Consider the following 20,237-nt stretch of genomic DNA (forward strand, 5'->3'; position numbering starts at 1 on the left):
AATCCCATTTCCTCTGTGTGGGATGCTTAGCTTTCTTAACCAGCTCATCCCCTGACCCCAGGTCAAACATTCCCACCTTGGTGACTCTTTACCCCAGTCACAGCAAGTCACCTTGCTCTCTTCGTCCCCATGATACTTTATTCATACTTTTCATGTTGTACTTCGGCACACAGTGTTGGAATTGGCCTGTGTGTCTCCTCCACTGCACTGTGAACTCCTCAAGGACAGGGGCTGTGTTGGTTAGTTTCTGTGTACCAGTACCTAAAACTGTAACTAGCACAGATTTGGGGCTCAGTAGTTAGTTGGATTGATGATTAGATGGGGATGGGTGGATGGGTGATTAGATGGATGGATGATGGATTGATGACTGGTTGAGTGTGAGTGATTGGATAGATGGATGTTGGATGATCAGTTGGAAGATAGATGATCTGTTAGATAAATGGATGGATGGATGAGTGGAAAATGGATGGTTGGTTGGATGATTGGATGGATGTTGGATAAAGAGCTTCCAGCCTGGATAACTTACTAGGTACTGGCAACCCCTGCCCAAGTTGGGAACCACACAGTGATTTAATTAGTAGAAGTAGGTAAAACTCTTATCTCTCCCTTGCCCCATCAGTTTCCATACCCATGCAGAGGCAATTCAGGGCATATGTTAGGGTTTCACTCTTCTCCAAGTCTGCTCTGGAGGTGATGTCTTAATGCGATGGCCTTTGTCCCTTTTACCAGAATTATTTATGCCCGAACTTGTCTTATTTGGTTTCTGAGCTCTTGGAGGATATAGACTGTATCTGATTCCCTTTACCTAATGCCTAGCACACTGGAGATCATGGATGGCTGAATGTACAACATCTCTAGTTGCATCTCCCTGCAAAGAGAAAGCAGACTTCTAGGTTTGTGTTGGGGGGAGTTGGTGACTGTATTGAAAGTCATGATCACTGGTCATCCTTGTTTTCTAGACCTGGCCTGGAATCTCAACTGCCACTTCATCCATATATCCTTACAGGAGATAATATACATAAAGTGCTTAGCACATTCCATAAATACTAGCGTGTGTGTGTGTGTGTGTGTGTGTGTGTGTGTGTGTGTATGGCATAAATGTTAGCCATGAGCTATTGTTTTCTGTAAGGAATGTCTGTGTAAGGTTTCATTTGGCGAAAAAGTTCTAGGCCTTTGAAAAGACATCTGGTGGCAAATATCAGAAGGGGATAACAGGGGCACAAAGGAGATGCCCAGACTTGGAGGGGAGGGTTCAGGAATCCTTCCTGGAAGAGGGGACATTTAAGCCGAGGCACAAAGGATGAGTAAGATCAGCTGCAGAGACAGAATGAGATCATCTGAGCTGAAGGAATGAAGTCTGTTGAGCCATGGAGTTGGGAGACCCTGTTGCCTTTGGATTCCTGCAAGGCAGGAAGGTTGGTTGGGAAGGAAACAAAGAGATGGGAAGATGGAAGGGGCCCAGTGACACCTAGATAGGAAGTATGGCGATTGTCCTAGAGCAGTGGAGAGCCAGAGGTGGGTTTTGAGCAGAGTAGGGACATGTTGAGGAAGTTTCTTTCCTTTCATGAAACCTCTTCAAAATATGGGAACACCTGAGGTCCTTGCTTCCTTAACCCCTAATCCCCAGCAATCACTGCATCGTTTTCAGAAGATCTCTTTTCAGAAGTGGTATTAGGGGGATGTGTCTGAGTGTGAGGGTGTCTTTGGAGCTGAGAAGAGTGTGAGCACATGCTGGGGGAATTGACATGCATATGCACAATTCAGGTGTGTATTTCCCCTGTAAGAACATAGCAGCTAGCTCAAAGTTTTGTACATCATTGACACTTCAGGTCAACATCATGTGTTAAATTTCTTTTAAAACCAAGTATTCTTGTACAATTCCCAGTCCTTCCTGGTTGAGGAAATACAGTTGAACTGAGAATGTTCAACTTGCTCTCCCCGTAGATAACCAACAGTCTTCCTTCCCCACCCAAGAGCTACCTTCCCTCTGAGGAAATCCAGCCTCTTAACCAGAAGTGTGGCTTGGGCAGGTCGCCTAAGCTGTTTTTGCCTTAGTTTCCTCATCTCTAAAATGGGAGACTCACATTCAGTTAGTGTTAGCTAAAGTGTGGGACATACATACCCCCACTGTTAGGACGTGAGATGACTGTAAGTAGACCTGACATTAGAAGGGATTGACCTGTGTCAGGAGGATCAGTTATCCCTTCTCAGTGGTCATTCATTCCTTCTCATTGGAACAAGAAGAAAGTCTCTACCTTTAACACCTCTCCAGCACTTTCCAGTCTCCTTTTATAACAAAGACAAACAGCAATGCTTTGTTTTCATTGTACTTTTATTTTAAAGACTACCTTCTGTTTATGGCATAGTGTCCTCTAGCGATAAAAAGAAGTTCCTTTTCAAATGTACTTATTTAGGTTAAAAAGAGAAGGGGTTGTTATGTAAAGGTCAAGAACAGGCAAAATTTATCTAGATGCTAGGGTCAGAATGATAGTTACCTTTAAGGGGGTACTAACTAGGAGAGGGCACAAGGGAACCTTCCAAGGTGCTAGGAGTGTGAATATTCTGTGTATCTACCTGGGCAATGGTTATAAGGGTGTAAAAGTTTGAGCTTAAAATTGAACTTAAGGGCTTCCCTGGTGGCTCAGTGGTTGAGAGTCCGCCTGCTGATGCAGGGGACACGGGTTCGTGCCCCAGCCCGGGAAGATCCCACATGCCGTGGAGCGGCTGGGCCCGTGAGCCATGGCCGCTGAGCCTGCGCGTCTGGAGCCTGTGCTCCGCAACGGGAGACGCCACAACACTGAGAGGCCCGCGTACCGCAAAAAAAAAAAAAAAAAAAAAATTGAACTTAAAATTATACAAAAAGAAAGAAGAGTCAGTTTGAAGGTAAATATCATGGAAATAGTAATTCATGTGGAATATCAATATGGCAGAATACATGCAGAGGGGTAGTATGAATGGTTGAAGTTCAGAGAGTGATGGACTGGACAACCTTGAAAGTTCCTTCTGGCTTATATGTTCTGAGACTGTGAGTGCCTTGGAAGTTCCAAGGTTGCCCAGCAAGCTGATGGCAGACGCTCTCAGAGCTAGGGCCACTCCCCGGGCAGCGGGCATTTCCCGTGGGCAAGCAGTGGGGCTGTAGGTCCCATCGGAAGAGCTCTTCTTCCCTGCCCCCACCTCTTGCTGCTGCCTAGCCCTGGCTGCAGCTCAGTCCCAGCTTCCTTTCTCTCTGCACGCTGGCCCGAGCCTCAGCTGCATCTATCATCTGCCTCAAGCTCATTAAAATTATTTCTTTTTTAGTTGCAAATGGGCTGTTTATGATGATCATTATTTGAATGGTCTGCGGCGGGCTCCGGGCTGTCTGTCTGCTGCTGCTGGCCAGTTAATCAGATGAGTCTTCTCCCTGCCTGGGCCTGGCCCAAAGTCTGGGGCTGTGTTAATCATGGCCCCCCTAGGGCTGGGGGCTGGAGGCCAGGTGGGAGAGGATCCCAAGTTCTGCTTGATCATCAAAGAGGCCCTGCTAGCTGTGTATGTGCATGGGGCTTCAGACACTTATTTCTAAAACTCAGCTTCAGACTGGTGCTGGTTTATGTTTATGAGAGTTTTTTATATTCCTTCAAAATAAATACAGTGCTGTGAGCTTTTTTATTTTAAATATGTTTATTTTAAAAGACATGTCAATTCTGTCGTTGGCTGTCTTGCTCTGTTAATGTTCAAATAGCCTGTCTTTTAGGGTGGGAGGGAGTGGTTTTTAATGTCTTTGCCTGATAGAGTAAAACTTGTCAGTACTCTGTCATCCTTTTATTGGTGGGGCGGGGGGTGTGAGATTTTTACTGACCTGTGAAGTCCAGAACTCTTAGAATCACTGATCTAGTGGGGTGTTCTTTGAGCTCTCAGCTTATCTAAATTAGTATCAGCCAACATTTCTTGAACACTTAGTACTGTGCTTAATGCTTTACACATTTATAACATTTAAAACAAGCTCCCTGAACATCCCCCAGCTAGTGGGGAAGTGGAGCAGAAACCCTGTGATGAGCAGGGCATTACAATTTTGCCTTTATAATCCACCAAGGAGATAATTCACAGCTGAATTATTAGGACTGTAATTTGTTTCTTAGTCCCTGCTTGAATTACCTTACAAACATATTAATGTGCTCGTCACATGAGATGATGTGTATGAGGAGCTTAGCATGGTGCCTGGTACGTGTAAGCACCCAATACATGGTAGTTATGATTATTTACTATTATTGTTGTTGACGTGTTAGTGTACTAACCATAGAAATGTGGCAAGAATTCAGAGTTGAAGGATGAGCATAGATGTAAGGCAGAGGTAAGAAGAGCATGGACATCAGTCATGATATCCGTCGTCTGCTCCTCTAGGGATGAACAGGAAAGACGGCAAGAGCTGGGCTTCTGTGGGGCTGGGGTTGGGAGCCTGCTGATGTTCCCCATCTGGTCTCACCTCTGCTCTGTCTACAGTGTGGATGCAGCAGACAGATTTGTACCCACCAGCAGCCTGAGAGGTTAGGGTGGAGGGAGCCAGTGCAGTCGCATGGCATCGTTGTCTGGTACAGCACATCAGACAGTTAGAGTTAACCTGCTCTGAGATTTCCTTTTGGAACTTGGGTTTGATGTTTTAAATAAGGAGTCGGGCTTCCCTGGTGGCGCAGTGGTTGAGAGTCTGCCTGCCGATGCAGGGGACACGGGTTCGTGCCCCCGTCCAGGAAGATCCCACATGCCGCGGAGTGGCTGGGCCCGTGAGCCATGGCTGCTGAGCCTGCGCGTCCGGAGCCTGTGCTCCGCAACGGGAGAGGCCACAACAGTGAGAGGCCCGCGTACCGCAGTCAATCAATCAATCAATAGATAGTCAAAGTTCAGCCCCCACCAGGTTGCTGGGATGCTGGGAGAGGCAGTATCCCAGAGATAAGAACATTGTGTCAGATATATGATCATTCAAAACCGTGTGATGTTAACGCAAGTCCCAGTTCTGTTTGTCCTGTAGCCGTGTAAAAATCACCTCTTTATCTTCAAGACGGATGAGAAAAACTAAGAAAAACTGTGAGCACTCTGCCACAACTCAAATTGACCATGACACTCCAGTTACTTCTCTCCTGCCAAGTGAGGGTCTGTCCACCTGGCTTCCCCACATAGTTGGTTTTTGTCTGCCTTTGGTCAGTCCCATTGCTGCTACCACAGATCTCTCCCTAGTCACTTGATATTTTGGTCATGGTCAATTGTGGTTTCTTTATTGGAAACTACAATTATTTTTAAATGATGATAAACCAGAAGTCTCCTTATTTTCTCTGTCACCTTGGCAGACTGTCAGAAATTGTTTCTGTTTCTCTCTCTTGTCTCCCATGACACCTTGTTCCTTACCTGGCTCAAAAATTCAATGGGACGTTTGGACTGGAAGCCCCTGCACCTTGGAGTTGGTGTACCCAGTGCTGTGGCATAGAATTGATATCAGCACCTTGGAGAGCACCACATTTCCAAGTCTCTTGCCCCTCTATTTTAATGGCTACTTTCTTGCCTCGATTTTCCTCCCTTCTAGTCTTATGATTCTCCAAAGAGGTTAGACATTTCTCCAGAAATAGAAATTCCTTCCCTGATTCTCCCAAGGGCTCCATAGGCAGAGACACTTACCCTGGGTTTGGAGTATGCGGTCCAGCCTTCGATGGGCGTGAGGTTTATGGTGCTACGGTGAACTGCTGTTGAGCAGATTTACCGACTCTCAGACATGATATAAGACGATTACCATGCATTTCGTCTCTTAGAGGGAAAAGGATTTGCAGCGGGTTAATAGTACTTTTATTTCATTATCTAATAGTAAAAGTGTTTCATTGTGTGTGCAAGATGAATGCGCATTAGCGATGACAAATGAGGTCTTTCAGCACGGTGCTGGGCCTCATCATACATATGTTAGATTAAAGAGTTCACCCTAGAAATACACTCTTGCATCTGCTTGTGTGTTTTTAATAAATCTGATTGCAGAAATTTATTGCATCACTGGATTTAGGAAATTATGGGGCTTGATTGCTGCAGATATAATCGGGTGATATATACAGAAATGCTCCTCTAGTTATCGTCCAGAAAAAAAGCCCATCTCGGGATGGTGCAAGAAAGCAGCAGACCACATAAACAGAGCATTTCTTGAATTATGCAAATGAAATCCATGACAACTCATGGTGAATTATTCTCCCCTCGTGAAACCGCCACTGTTAAAGTGAAGAAAGCTGCGAGAGGGGTGATCAAATATACATGTACAACCAGCAGACATTGTCTGTCATGTGTGAGCTGGAGCGTCCCCCACTTCCATCTCTCACTCTCTTTTTTTCCCCTCCTTGGTTCGTCCTGTAAAAACCTGGTCTGAAACCTTCATTGCACATAAGCAGGCAAGGCTGCTTCCAATCCTTTTCTTCTGAATCCAGGCATCTTCAATGAAATATTTCTTATACTTGAAGTGAACCTTAGGTAATTTACTGCAGGATACACAAAAGGTCATCTTGCTTCTTATTGGCACCTTCATTTTTCCAAAATCTACAGAAATTAAAAAGCCATCTATATCTTAAAAGGCGTATTTATGAACCCTTAAGTGTAAGTCATAGTTGGAACAGTTCCCACCTCTGATATATGAAAGCTGTCGACAGCACTTTCTTACACTATAATATGCCCATACAATATGCCGCACTTTACTATTTTGACACCGTTTGGAGATGTTTTCTACAGTTACTGACAAGCTTATGCCATCACTCCCTTGGAAATTTAAGAGGTGGGGCAGAGGCGTAGGGGAGAAATGAAAAAAAAACAGCTCCACCCAACTTTATGGGAGATTATTGATCTGGCCTGACTTCTGACAAGCAAAAAAAGCTGTCCTGGATTTTTTTCGGTTGCATCCCCAGTTTCGTAAATTATTCATTTGTGCCAGGAGTCAATATCCTGTCTTTTCTCAGCTTTTTTGTAAGTTAAGGAAACTTGTTTGGAATGCTGTTTTGTACGATGATTAAAAAGGAAAAGGAGGAAAAAAATCTTTTTCTTTTCTCTCTCCCTCTCTCTCTCTTTTTTTTTTTTTTTTTTTTTTATTGTTCCAGAAGGAGCTTAATTCCGTCGCTTCCGAGCTGTCTGCACGGCAGGAGGAGAGTGAACATTCTCATAAACATTTAATTGAACTCCGCCGGGAATTTAAGAAAAATGTACCTGAGGTACAGTATAGTTGCTATTATAGAATTAACTCAGTAGGAATGCAGATTTTTCTCTGTTCAAACTGTATTTTGAAAACTATAGACATAAGTGACTAACAAGAAAAGAAGCTAATTAGCCACGAAGAAAAATTACAGCCCTCAACCTTGCCGTGTTTCTCAGTGTAGCGGTGCTCACTGGTGCTGTCTAGAATAAAAGCAGGACGCTTCTCCATGGAAGTCATTGTTTTTGAGGGCTCTATACCACATCCATTTTCCCCTCACATTAATGTCTAAGTCAAATGCTTGGCCTTGACGGCAAAGACAATTTGTCTAGAGTTCCTGATTTTATTTTCCTTTCCCATTGGCGTCCGGGAGATGATGGCTGTAGACTGTCTCACCCTCTCTGGTCCTTCCCTTGATCTCCATGTCTGAAACTGTCTCCCCCACCTGCCCATAAACGTGCCTCATTCTCCCCCTTCACCTCCTCCTTTGCAACTCCAGCCACCAGCGTTGTCCTTCCCAGCTGCCATGAGGGTGGTCCAGGTAATGGCCAGCCCCTGCAATGTAAGAGTCCCCCAGGGGAAGAGATGAGAATGGACACGTTTCTTTCTTCACAAGGGTGAATGTGTGAATTTTTTTTCCTCCTCTGTCAGGCCCCCTGTTGCTTCTCAAATTTTTTTTTTTTTTAGTGATGGAAATAAACACAAATAGGAAAAAGAAAACCTTCTGACTCCATATAATGTTGGCAGGGATGTGACACATCAGAGCCATGACAGGAAACAGATACCCCGCCCATTCCCAAAGCCTGCTGTGCTTCTCTGTGCTCAGCAGAGGGTTGAGCTCTCTGTCCCAGGCTGCTCAGGTGGCCTGGATCTTGGAGGAGGGCCAGACAGGGTCTGCCATTCCAGAGGTATCAGACCTGGACATGTTGATTCCACTCTGCCTGTTGGAATCACCTAGGGGTCCTGTTGCCATCTTACTGATGGAGACCATGGAAGGATGGAGAAGAAGCAAGCCCACCCAGGAATCAGGCCACATAAGTGCAGAGGGGTCAGTCTCTTAGCTGTGAAGTCCTCCTCACACCAGTCATAAATATCTTTGGTTCTTCAAGGCAAGAGTGGGAAGTAGGATCTAGTTAGAACTTGTCCATGGAGCAAGTCTGGGAGGAATCAGGTTTGGGAGCTGAGAGAGAGTGCACTTGTAGAAGGGGCGGGAGTCTCAGATCTGAGCGTGTCTCCCATGTTATGGCTTTAGAAAGGCCAAGTTACATCCTGGGTTTGACTGGGAGCTAAGAAAGCATAGGGAGATTCTGAGCATCCTTCCCTTCCCTTTTAGAACAGAGAACAGCTTGGTCTTTAAACCAGTTTTTCTGCCCAGAAGGAGAGAACCAGAAGCTTTGCCTCTGACTCTCCCATCTCTGGGAAGCAGAGATGAAACGGCCACAGATCTTCACAGCCCACCATTTTGTCCTCCTTCCCCCAGGCGACGTGGGAGCCCCCAGGTGATGAGGGAAATCCAGGCCAGGTTTTAAGCCTCTGAGTTCGGCTTACATAATTTTAATACTGCATAATTATGCAATTATGTAATTAGAAGGAATAAGTTTCCATTCCTATTATAGTCGCGCCTCTGAAAATTCTCATTTTTGGAACTAGCCTCTCCTGATGGGGGAGAGTCATGCCAAGACTTTATTTAAGGACATCATCTGGCTGGTGCCCAGCTCACCTCCTGCTGATGCCTTTGCTCAGTTTCCCCCAGGAGTTAAGCAGACAGGGCAGTGGGCTTCTAGAAATGGCTGGCATTGGCCCAAAATCCCACCCACCCCGCCGTGGGTCTCAGATTTGAATCCCCTAAATTCACTTGAGTGTGGGGTTGTGAACAGAGCCTGTCTGGGGAGTCTGTTGACCTGCATTGAAATCCCAACTGTGCCACTCACTTGCTTTGAGACCTTGAACAAGGCAGCCCCTCTCGGGGCCTCTGTGTCCCTTTCTGTAAATTCAGGGGACTGGAGATGGTTTTTGAGCCCCTTCCAACACCAACATTTCCTGAACCCAGACCAGAGGTTTCCTGTTGATGTGTTTTATTTGGTCTGTAAAGGTCTTTCAAATTTTACAGTAAGTTGTCAATGTTTAGCATCTCTGATTTCACCCCAAAGCTTGGATTTCCGATATCTTTTGAGACTGTTTGGTAGATCTGGCCACGGGGATGCTCCATGCCCAGTGGCAGAAACAGCCGAGCAGCTGCCGCTCACGTTACCAAGATGCTGTGCTCCCCTGAGATTTGCCATGGGACAGCCTGTCTCCCTCCTGTCCACTTCCTCCAGCCTCTGTGGGCATTTGAGTTTACAACCCACAATCTAGGTTTTCTTAAGTTTCGTTTTCTGCGCTCAGCCCGTGCACTCACGGTTCCTTATGATCAAATAAATCCACTAGGTTCACACGCACTCCCTACGTCCCTCCTGAAGATCCCCTGCATACATCAGTATATCAGTGGGTCTGAGAAGCCCTGGGGGCCACAAATCAGTGAGGAAAGCATAGCCAGGACCCAGAAGAAGGATTTTTTCCAGGGCCAGGAGCAACACAATCCTATTTCATAGTTAAGGGATTTTATTCTTCAGCTGAAATATGTATTCTTCAGCTCATCTCTTCCTTTCCTGTTTCTGTCTGCTACCCCCTCCCTCTCCATTCTCTCCAGCTCCCCTCAGCTCCTCCTCCCAAGGGGGTCTCTTGTGGGCCATAGAAGCCAGTGGTTAGGGGAGTCACCAGTGGGTCTCAGAGGAAACTGGAGCATGTATGGTTGGGATCTTGGTACCCTCGGTTCTAATCCCTCTTGCACACTGGAGAGAACTCATGGGAGTCCACCAGGGATGCCCTTGTGGCTGGGAACCTCAAGGTCACTTGAGAAAGGCATAAAATTAGGGTCCAGAAAGAGGAGGCTGCCTTCTGAAGACAGCCCAATGGCATAGAGTTGATCAAACATTTACAGAGCCCTTCTTCTGAGCTGGGTGCCATGGCAGGTGACCCCACTAAGCCCCCAGAAACCCCACCTTCTGGTGAGGAAGGAGCGACCGTGCAGAGTGGTGTTGCTAAAATGCCAAATGCAGTCTTTGCTGGAAGGGGCAGCTGGGTGGGGAAGCAGAAATGGCACCCTAGGGAGACATCTCCCAAGCAACCTAAAGGACAGAGGTTTTCATGTAGGAGCTTTGGTGACATGGCCCTGGGTGTGGAGCCTTTCCAGCCCCTGCTCCAAAAAATGTCCCAGGATGGACCACCAGTCCCGCAAGGTACTTTGCATAAATGAGCATTCCATGATCAAATCCATTTGGGAAATGCTACTTCCTCTCTCCCTCTTCCAGAAATTCTCATTGTGCATTATGTAAAAGGCTCCAAAAAGTCCTGCAGGGAGGAAACTTGATGTTGTGCTTGATGCGTCCTAGTCGGATCTGGCTTGGCACCGTGGTGTGTGTTTGTGTCTGTCTGTAGGTGTATATATGAGGAACCGTTATGAAATCTCATGGAGTGCAGGTCCCACGGGACACGCTTGGGAAATACTGATTTGGGGGACAGCAATGAGCTGCAAACAGGGGCCATGGGGGTATCCCACTTGGCACCACGGTGAACTCTTCGCTGATCTCTTTTACAGGAAATCAGAGAGATGGTGGCTCCTGTATTAAAAAGCTTCCAAGCTGAGGTAAGACCCAAGGCCTGTGGCACGTCACAAAAATACTTCCCAGTTCCCTCTCCTATCCCACCTGGAGTTGCCAGAGGATGCCAGCAGCAGAGAAACTTCTCTACCCCCATTGCAAACTGCCCCATGCCCTCCTGATCAGCCATGGTATCATGATAAGAATGGGCTCTCTGTTCTGTTTGATGGGATTTCTGCCTGCTCTGAAATCCTCTCTACCACCCATCCTCTGAGGATATAAAATCTACACTTTTCACATCCTTTCCTGCCAACCCATCAGACCCTAGTTCCTTTGGCAGCAGCTGAGCTGCCCTCAGCCAGTTGTTTCTCTTGCCGTCCTGGAGCCCTGGGATGGAGCTGAACCTCCTCTGTTTCTCCTCTTTGCTTGACTTTGTGACCAGGATTCTGAGAATGTCCACTTGTCTGGCTGGCGCAGGAGGTAAGCTAGGAAAAGAATGGAATTACACTGAGTCAGGAGAGTGGAAGGGAGGGCCATTTCTCCAATGTTCTGTCTTCAGGGGGCTCTTCTCCGTCTTCCCCTGTATTCAGGCAGAACCCTGGAAGGATAGGCCCTTCTCAGAGCTCGCCAGTGGAGATGCATTTTAAGTCTGTCGTCTGCCAAGTGCCACATTACTTTAAATCTGTCTCTTCGGAACTGCGTAAGCGCATAAGGCAATATTAAAGTAAACAATAACTGGATTTACACAAATGTCGCTGATTTCCATATTTTTCATCCTTTCATTTTATTACTGAGTTGACTGATGCGCTTATTTATTTATAGGGCCATCCGGTATTGATTCATTTGGTTGTAAGGTGCCTGAGCTGGAAGGGGGTAGAAAAAAACCAGAAAGAAGACCAATAATGTTGGGAATGTGTCATCATGGCTTTTATGTTTTTAAAAAAAGGCCCCCATCTGCCGCCAGCTCATGGTCCCCTGAGAAATACTCAGCACACAAGCCCTCTCAGGCAGCTGATCCCTCTGTCCAGCCCAAAGACAGGCAGTGAGTGTCTTGTGTAGAGCATCACTTTCTCAGCCATTCCCTTGCTTGGGTTGGTGTGGCAGAGCTTCTCTTAGCTACTTAGACCCTCAGTTTCTCTATATGTTAAAGTGGAATAAAGGCACTGCAGATCTTTTCATGTTCTTTTGAGGATTAACTGAAATATAATGAAAGGAAAGAGTTTAATGTAATTCCCGGTACATGGAGAGCTGCTAGGGAGTGAAGAGCACAGACTCTGGAGTCAACCTGGATTTGAATCCTGCCTCTGCCAGTTACTAGCTATTTGACCTTAGGCAAGTTACTTGACCTCTCTCTGCCTCTGTGTCATACTCTATAAAATTGGATAATAATTATACCTACTTCATAGGGTTGTGATTGAGGAAGAACAAAGTCAATACTCATGGAGTGCTTAGGACATTACCTTGCATATTAGAAGTCTTATTATTTTATTGTTCCTATTATCAGTCACCTTCAACACAGGTTTATTTGGCCTCCACTATGCCTGGGTTGGAATCTGCCTCTTTCCTCACTAGGTGTTCAAGGATTTTTATCCAAAAGAAGGGGGTTTTCTATCCCTATAGGAAGCAGGCATGACTTATGCCATCTTTCCAATAGGAGAAAGAGTTAAACATTAGATTTCGGCAGTGATCCAGGGAAGACCCAAGTGCAGCATGGTGGAAAGCACATGTGAATCAGACTCGTATGGGCCTGGCTTGAATTTCAGCCCTGCTGCTTATACGAGCTGTGTGACCTGGGAGAAGTTCCTCCACCTCTCGGAGCTGCAGCTTTCCTCCTCTCGTAAGTGAGGCTAACAGTAAGGATTCTAAGAACTAAGCAGGGTGGAGGCAGTCGACATGGTGTCTGGCACACAGTTGGTGCTCAGTAAGTGCAGGAGGAGAGAGAGAGTCTTAGTGGGGCCAAAATAGGCAAAGGTGAATTTTCATTTCCAAACCCATGTGGCATGTTGAATACACACCATTTTAATAGCCGGGGATCTTCAAGGAACTTCGTTAATTTTTTTAAGAGGGTTTTCCGTCGTCCCTTTAATGTACCAAAAAGACTACATTTGTCTGGAGTTTTATTCCCGAAACCCCTGCTTTCTTCATGATCTATTGACTAATCCATTGCGGCCGCCATGTCCCTCCCAGCGCCTCAGGGGAGAAACGCCGGCAAAGAAAGGTGTTAATAAAAAGCATCTCCTTCGTCCAGAACAAACTGCACACACATAGGCCGTTTATAATCCAAATTTGATTTTCATTTTAATTTTTTTAATGAGGGTTCATCCTTTATGCCGCTTCCCTCTTGCCAGCCACCAGGCTCTAGGCTCAGAGCTGAGGATTCCCAAGTGGGCATTAATCACCTCCCAGGAATATTCCCTGAGGCAAACACCTTCCAGAGTCATATAAACTAACCCATAAAACGCCAAGGCTGAATATCGTGCCTGTCATTCCTTCTTCCCCAGTGTGGGCCTCTTGTTGAAATATAACATGTTCAAGTTCATTCCTTAATTTCACTCCACCAGCCCTGGTGAATACAGCATACAAGCATCCTTTTATCTTTTCATACTGTGTATGTGTGAGGGTCTTTTTTCCTTTTTCTTTCTTTCTTTCTTTCTTTCTTTCTTTCCTCCCTTCCTTCCTTCCTTCTTCCTTCTTTCTTTCTTTCTTTCTTTCTTTTTTTTTCTTTTCTTTTCTTTTCTTTTCTTTTCTTTTCTTTTCTTTTTCATGCTGGTGGGAGGAGGGCGGAGAGGAAGTGAATTTGCCCTGCTGTGAATCAAGGAAGCTTTTCCTCTCCGCCTTGATTGCTTAAAGGACAGTCTTGATTCCCCCTGCTCAGGGAAACAAAGACAGCCAGAGAAGGTGGCTTAATGGAGACAGCTTGAAATGGCCAAAGTTTGAATATCCTTGCGCGCAGAGAAAAGAGCAAGACGAAAGCCCTGCTAATTACAAAAGTTGCTTTATGAAAGATAATTCAAAGCAATAATTTAGCAAACATAATCAAGTCGCACAGATGGGGTTGTTGATGGATGGATTGCAACATGCAATTAGCAGTTCTCGTAGTTACATATCATTAACCCTCCAAGCACAGAAATTATTTTCTCATTATTAGTTGAAAAGGTAAAATTAAGCTGACTAGACAGTAAAGGAACAAACTACAATTAATTACCTTCATTTATTACAGTCATTATTTTAAACTTATTTTTACTTGGAGAGAGAGACGAAAACATCTAAATTAAAAGTTTTCTTATGCTAAATCAGAGGTGAAACTTTTCTAAGGAGCATGTGCAGTGGCCCAGCCAGAAGATGGCAAGGCCACTGCTGGGAAATTTTTTTTCCCTGCTTCCTTCCTCTTCCACCTTGAAGGGGATATGGCCTGCATGATGGAAAACCCTTTCCGTTGAGTTGGAACAGACACGTTCATCTGGGCCTGATTGAAACAGAGCAGTTTGGGAACCAAGGAGGCTGAAGTGTCCTCTGACCCCCAGGGGAGGCGGGAGAGTGTGGAGGTCAGATATCCAGGGTCTGTGTCCCACCCTGACACTGCTTATATGACTTTGGCAAGTGACTTCATGTCTCTGAGCCACTGTTTCCTCATCTGTAAATAGGGACAGCTCATCGGATTGCAAGAGGTTCAGTGAGATTCTCTGTTGATTGGCCAGCGAGTTATTTGTTCTCATTGTGGTGGGTGTGTTTGGTTCGGGCCTGAGAATGTTCTCTCCCTCTCCTCTTAGGATCAGAGGGGAGCTCGTGTGGCGTGACCACCTTTTAGGAGCTTAGAGACGGGACTAAGATGCCATCTAGGGCTTCCCTGGTGGCACAGTGGTTGAGAGTCCACCTGCCGACGCAGGGGACACGGGTTCGTGCCCCCGTCCGGGAAGATCCCACATGCCGCGGAGCAGCTGGGCCCGTGAGCCATGGCCGCTGAGCCTGCGCGTCCGGAGCCTGTGCTCTGCAACAGGAGAGGCCACAACAGTGAGAGGCCCGTGTACTGCAAAAAAAAAAAAAAAAAAGATGCCATTTACCAGGAGATAGATCAGATCATCGGTTGAGTCCATGAAGTCATTTATTCACTCAACAAACATTTACTGAGTACCCAGAACCTGAAGTCATCATCGGCTTCCCCCACCATCTGTCCCAGCCCCAGACACTGAGGACTGCCTGCTTCTCCCTCACAGGCAGTCGTGGGTGGGGAAGGGGGTTCTAACCCAGGACAAGATCCCCAGGGGTTTATAGTCTCCATTCCTGAAGCTGAGCTGCCTGAGAAGGGCATGGGGGGCATCCTCACAGCTCAGATCACCTGAGACGGGCTCGGCCCTCCCTGCCCTGAGCCCCCGCCCAGCTCTGCATGCCGTGTCCTAATTTGGTCCCTGTGCTCCCCTCCTGTTCCGCATCTGCCCACAGGACTCTTGCCCTTCCCTTTGAGCCAAAGTTTAATTACAGGATCTTTTATTTTTCTTTTTGCCTTTTAACATTGTTTGCTCTTCCAGCTGGCTTTGATGTCATAATTCTCTTACTCCCCAGATGACCCTTTCTCTGTCACTCCCAGCACTGTCATGACCTTTGTAAGTGGGACCCCCTTGGGGCCACAACAGACGTTAGACACCTGCAGTCCTGACCAGCCTACAAGGCCAGGGAGAAATGGCCTCACTGACCAGCGGGACCCACCAGGAAAGATAAGCAGTGGGAACAAGCATGGGCTTGGAGCCAGATTGGCATGAGCTTGCGTCTTAGCCTGTCCACTTCCCAGCTGTGTGATCCTGGGCGAGTCACTTAACCTCTCTGGGCCTCAGCTTCCTTGGCTTTTAAATGGAGATAATAATAGTACCCACCTCATAAGGTCGATGAGAGGGTTAAATGAGTTGATACTTGAAAAGCCCCAAGAACAAAACCTAGCACATAGTGAGTGCTCCTTGAAGATTAGTCAGCACTCCTAGCTGATGAGCTGAAACTTGCCTCATCACATTTATTCCTCCCACAAGCCCAGTGAGGAAGCCTCTCCTCTCACCCATTCTCAGGTGAGGTAAATGAGGCTTAGCACCCAGCACACGGTGGTGGGTGGTAACTCAGGCTGGGACACCAGCCAGCAAAATTTATCGAGCATTTAGCAATGCCTGTCACACATCACCACCTCTCAGCAGCACGGCAAGGGAGGCACCACTGGTATTGTCCCCTCTTACAGGTGAGAAGTTGGGTTTCAGAGAGGTTAAGCTGCTTGCCTAAGCTCACACAGCTCTTCACCAGCAGAGCAGAGGGTGAAAGATGCAGATCTCAGCTTCGAGGGCTGAACAGAGCTCCTCAAGGAGCCTGTGGGGTACAGAAGGAGCTGAGAATATAGATTCTAGATTAAGGGCCTGAATTGGACACTTGCAGGTGGTTATGGTTGGGAAAGACCTCTGTTCAGCCAGATCTGTGCCTTTTAGATATTTTTGCTGAGCTATCCAGGCAGAATCCACCAGCGAAGCCCAGCCCCTGCAGAGAGCTGGGATTCAAACCCAGGTCTGCATACCCAGCCCAGGACTTGGCACATAGCAAGAGCTCAGTAAACAGGGTGTTACTTGCAAGATGCAGTTAGAAAGACTTCTGTCCACCCTTACTGTTCCCTGCTTGCACACCTGCACGTACACTCCCCACAGCCTCCTCTGATGACATAATAACTTTGATGATGCAGGTCTCCTTGGTTCCCATAACCCAGTCTGGCTCCTCTGGCTTTGCCCTGCCCAGCTAGGGGTAAAACCCGAACATCCTTCTGAATTTAATTTTAAGAACCCACCAAAGCATCACTGAACCTGTCACGCCATATTACAACCAAATTAAGAACCAGCAGCAGTCCTCTTTCATTTGGTATCATATACCTTATAAAGTAAATTGTTAATGCTTTTTCCCCCCAGTTAAGCAGTTATTTGCAGTTGTTCCGGGTATTTCTCATTAGAAATAACATCATCTAAAGAACGATATTGATTGATTTTTTTTAATCTTGGAATCATGGACGTGAACCACATATTGATATGACATTCCCTTTAACTAGAATTCTCATGCTTTATTTTTATATTATTGATCTTTTTGACACGAATTGCTTTTGGCCTTGTGTGAGTGTTGTAAGCTTTCTGCCTGCAGAGGAATGGGCCGGGCTGAGCTGGGAAGAGTGATCGCTCCAGCAGCATGGCGGTAACATTCCCACACATTTAACAGCAATTAGCCTGTGCTGATGCCGTGGTAGGCTTTCGTGTATGAAAATTTACAAGCCTTTTAATGGACTGCATTATGGAATGCCATGCGGGGCCAGTCGGTGGGGAGATGAGGCCGCCAGGCGCGCATCCATCTCACGGCACTGTCAGCCGAGTGTCTCTCAACACTCGTGTCTGCCTGGGGGTAGTGGCGATCAAAGCAGACGCTACTGCAACAGCCAGCACGACACCAGCGTGGGACGAGTGGCCATTCGTGCAGTCACTCATGCATCCATTCAGTATATGTTTCTTGAGCACCTGCTGTGTGCCAGGCATGGTACTAGGTACTGGGGCTAAGTGGTGAACATTATTGACTTGTGCTCAAGAAAAGGTTGAGCACCGCTGTGTGCCAAGAACCATGCTAAGCACTGAGGGTAACAGGGTGAACACAGATTATTCATCTGGCTCCCGTGATGTGGAGTAGAAATGACATGAGCCTAGATCCACACAGACCTGGGTTCCAATCCCAGCTCCGTCCTTTGCCAGCATTCTCGGTGAACCTTGGTTTCCCTGGCTGTAAACTGGGAATGGTAACAGTCCCTACCACGCAGGGAGGCTAGGAGGATTCACGCAGGTAAAGAGCTCAATGCGACATAAACCTCCCAGAAATGGGATTGTTGCATCATGATTTAGTGTTGTTGCCCCTTCCCCTCCATCCAGCAACCCTAGAATACACATGTACACTCCTGCTTCCTTCCAATTCCACTGAGATCTTCATGCTCAGCAGCATTTATTTGGCACCTGCTGTATACCAGGGTGAGTACCAGGCTCCAGGGATGTGGCAGTGAGCAGCTCCAGATACCGTTGCTGTCCTCATGGCACTCACAGCCTTAATGAGAGAGACAGCTGGAAACATACCCCTCAGAGCCAATGAAAGTCACGGTTATGATTGAGTTTCACGTGGCCAGAATGTGGAATGGGAGAGATTCAACCAGCCCACCCATTCCCTCATTCAGAAACTGTTTCTTGTGCAGACCCTGTGTGGGGCCCTGGGGATACAACAGGGAACAAGACAGACAGGGCCCCTGTCCCAGGGGCGCTCAGAACACAGTGAGAGACATGCCTGTTTGCATCATGCACGTAAATTATTTGAAGGACAATATAGTGCAGTGGTTAGGAGCACGTCCCTCTTCTGCTGCTTATTAATTGTGTGACCTGGGGCAAATTATGTTTCTCTCTCTCTGCCTTGATTTCTTCATCCGTAAAATGGGACTCCTAACATCCCCTACTTCATAGTGTGAGAGTGAGGAGCAAATGAGGTAATAGGTGTAAAGGCTTAAAACAACGCCTGATGTAAAGAAAGCTGAGATCAGAGTCAGAGACTATAATCGTCTTGATTATCACAATGATTATGGTTTTGAAATCATCCCACACTGCATTAACTAATTGTGGATGTGCTAAATGCTGCTGAGGCAAAATGCAGTTGCACCCAGGAAGACCTCAGTCTTATCTTCCTTTGTCCTAGCTCTGAGGCAGAGGACTGGACTGCTTGACCCACTGGGGTTGTTGCCCAGGGAGAAGGGGGGCCCTGAAGTGCCATCCCCAAGTTTAGGCACTGGAGAAAGAACTTTTCTGGTCATGGCATCCTCTATGAGGCAGACCCCTCAAGAGGCCCTCAGGCATCCAGTATCACAGTCATACCCTCCCTGTCTCCTGAGTCCCAGGAATAAGACCCAGAGAGGGTGAGAAACTCACCTGGGGTCACATAGCCAGGAGACGGAAGGGTCCTATGTTGTTTCAGATCCATGTAATCCCCTTACCCAGAGTGGCTCCAATCAAGCAGCTGGTGAAGGAAGACAAAGGCAGTGGATTTGGGGTCTCGGAAAACCAGGTCCAAGCCCTACCACCACTCCCTAGCTGTGTTACCTTAGGCAGGTCGCTTTACCTCCAGCCTCAGTCTCCTGTTCTATAAAATGGGTTGTTGCAACACCCACCTTGTTTATCCCTAGGGATGGGCGTGGAAAGCCCACATGGTCACCCAACTGAAAGGAAGCATCCTTTCTCTAACCCTTTGTTATTCAGAGAATGGTCCACGGGCCAGCAGCATCCACATCACCTGGAATCTTGGTAGAAATGCAGTCTCATTGGCCCCCCCACCCCACCTCCCAGATCTCCTGAATCAGAATTTGCAGTTTAATAAGGTCCCCTGGTAAGTCAACTATACTTCAATTAAAAAAAAAATCCCCCAGTAATTTGGTGATTTATGATTCGTGTAGGCATTGAAGTTTGAGACGCTCAACCTGAGAGCCCTGGCTGCCCTGAGGGCTTTAAAAAATACCGAAATCCGGGTCCCACCGCAGAGTGGCTGGCATTCTTGGTCTGGCGTGAGCCTCAGGCATCAGGATGTTTAAAGCTTCTGCTGGTGATTCTGATGTTTGAGATGCTCTTGCCCTAGAAGCTCACCATCTAGTGGAGGAGACAGACACATGGAAATAACCAGTGGTGTGCTGGTAAATGATGAGCAGCTGGCTATCTGGGGAGCCCTGACTTCCATGGTATAAATACTGCTGCCAGGGCCTATTTCAAGCTGCCAGCCTGGAGCTGAGAAGAGATGTGCAGTAGCATCTTATATAGCATTTCCACCACACAGACACAATAGCTATGCATAACCTCAAAGCACCGGGAGTAGTAATATATCACCAAATAATTAGGAATTGATGAGTATTGAATATGTATTTCCTCTTTCTTTCAATTTTTTTGGTAAAATGCACACAGCATTTACCCCCTTAACCATCTTTAACTGTAGAGTTCAGTGGCATCAAGTACCTTCACATTGCTGTGCAGCCGTCACCACCGTCCATCTCCAGAACTTTTTTCATCTTCCCAAATTGAAACTCTGTTCCCATTAAACAGTAGCTCCCCATTCCCCACCCCTGGCAACCACAATTCTACTTTCTGTCTCTGTGAATTTGACTCCAGGTACTTCATATAAGTGGAATCGTCTAGTATGTGTCTTTTTGTGACTGGCTTCTTTCACTCAGCAGAGTGTCCTCAAAATTCATCCATGTTGTAGTACCATCATATTTAATACAATTAATGTATTATAATTGTAGGTTTATATGATTTAAATTTTTAATTATGGCCATGTTTAACAACCAGCTTGCAAAACTCCTGAAAATTTTGCAAGCTGCTGCAGGTCAGCCCCAGCACACCACCAGA

At 46.6% G+C, this 20,237-nt stretch overlaps 1 protein-coding gene across 1 annotated transcript in view; it reads left to right on the forward strand.

Annotated features, from left to right (window-relative positions):
- The first annotated feature begins 7,091 nt into the window (after window positions 1-7,091).
- CUX2 (cut like homeobox 2) overlaps window positions 7,092-20,237 on the forward strand; it is a 109,101-nt gene continuing 95,955 nt past the window's right edge. Inside the window, exons 1-2 of the mRNA XM_089894491.1 lie at window positions 7,092-7,196; window positions 10,815-10,862. Coding sequence (XP_089750617.1) covers window positions 10,827-10,862 — 36 coding nt within the window. The 5' untranslated portion in view covers window positions 7,092-7,196; window positions 10,815-10,826. The remainder of the gene's footprint in view (window positions 7,197-10,814; window positions 10,863-20,237) is intronic.

Source organism: Delphinapterus leucas, chromosome 14, assembly GCF_059928025.1.
Source record: "Delphinapterus leucas isolate spDelLeu-1000000601 "Yukka" chromosome 14, BTC_Dleu_Yukka2, whole genome shotgun sequence".
Taxonomy (NCBI): domain Eukaryota; kingdom Metazoa; phylum Chordata; class Mammalia; order Artiodactyla; family Monodontidae; genus Delphinapterus; species Delphinapterus leucas.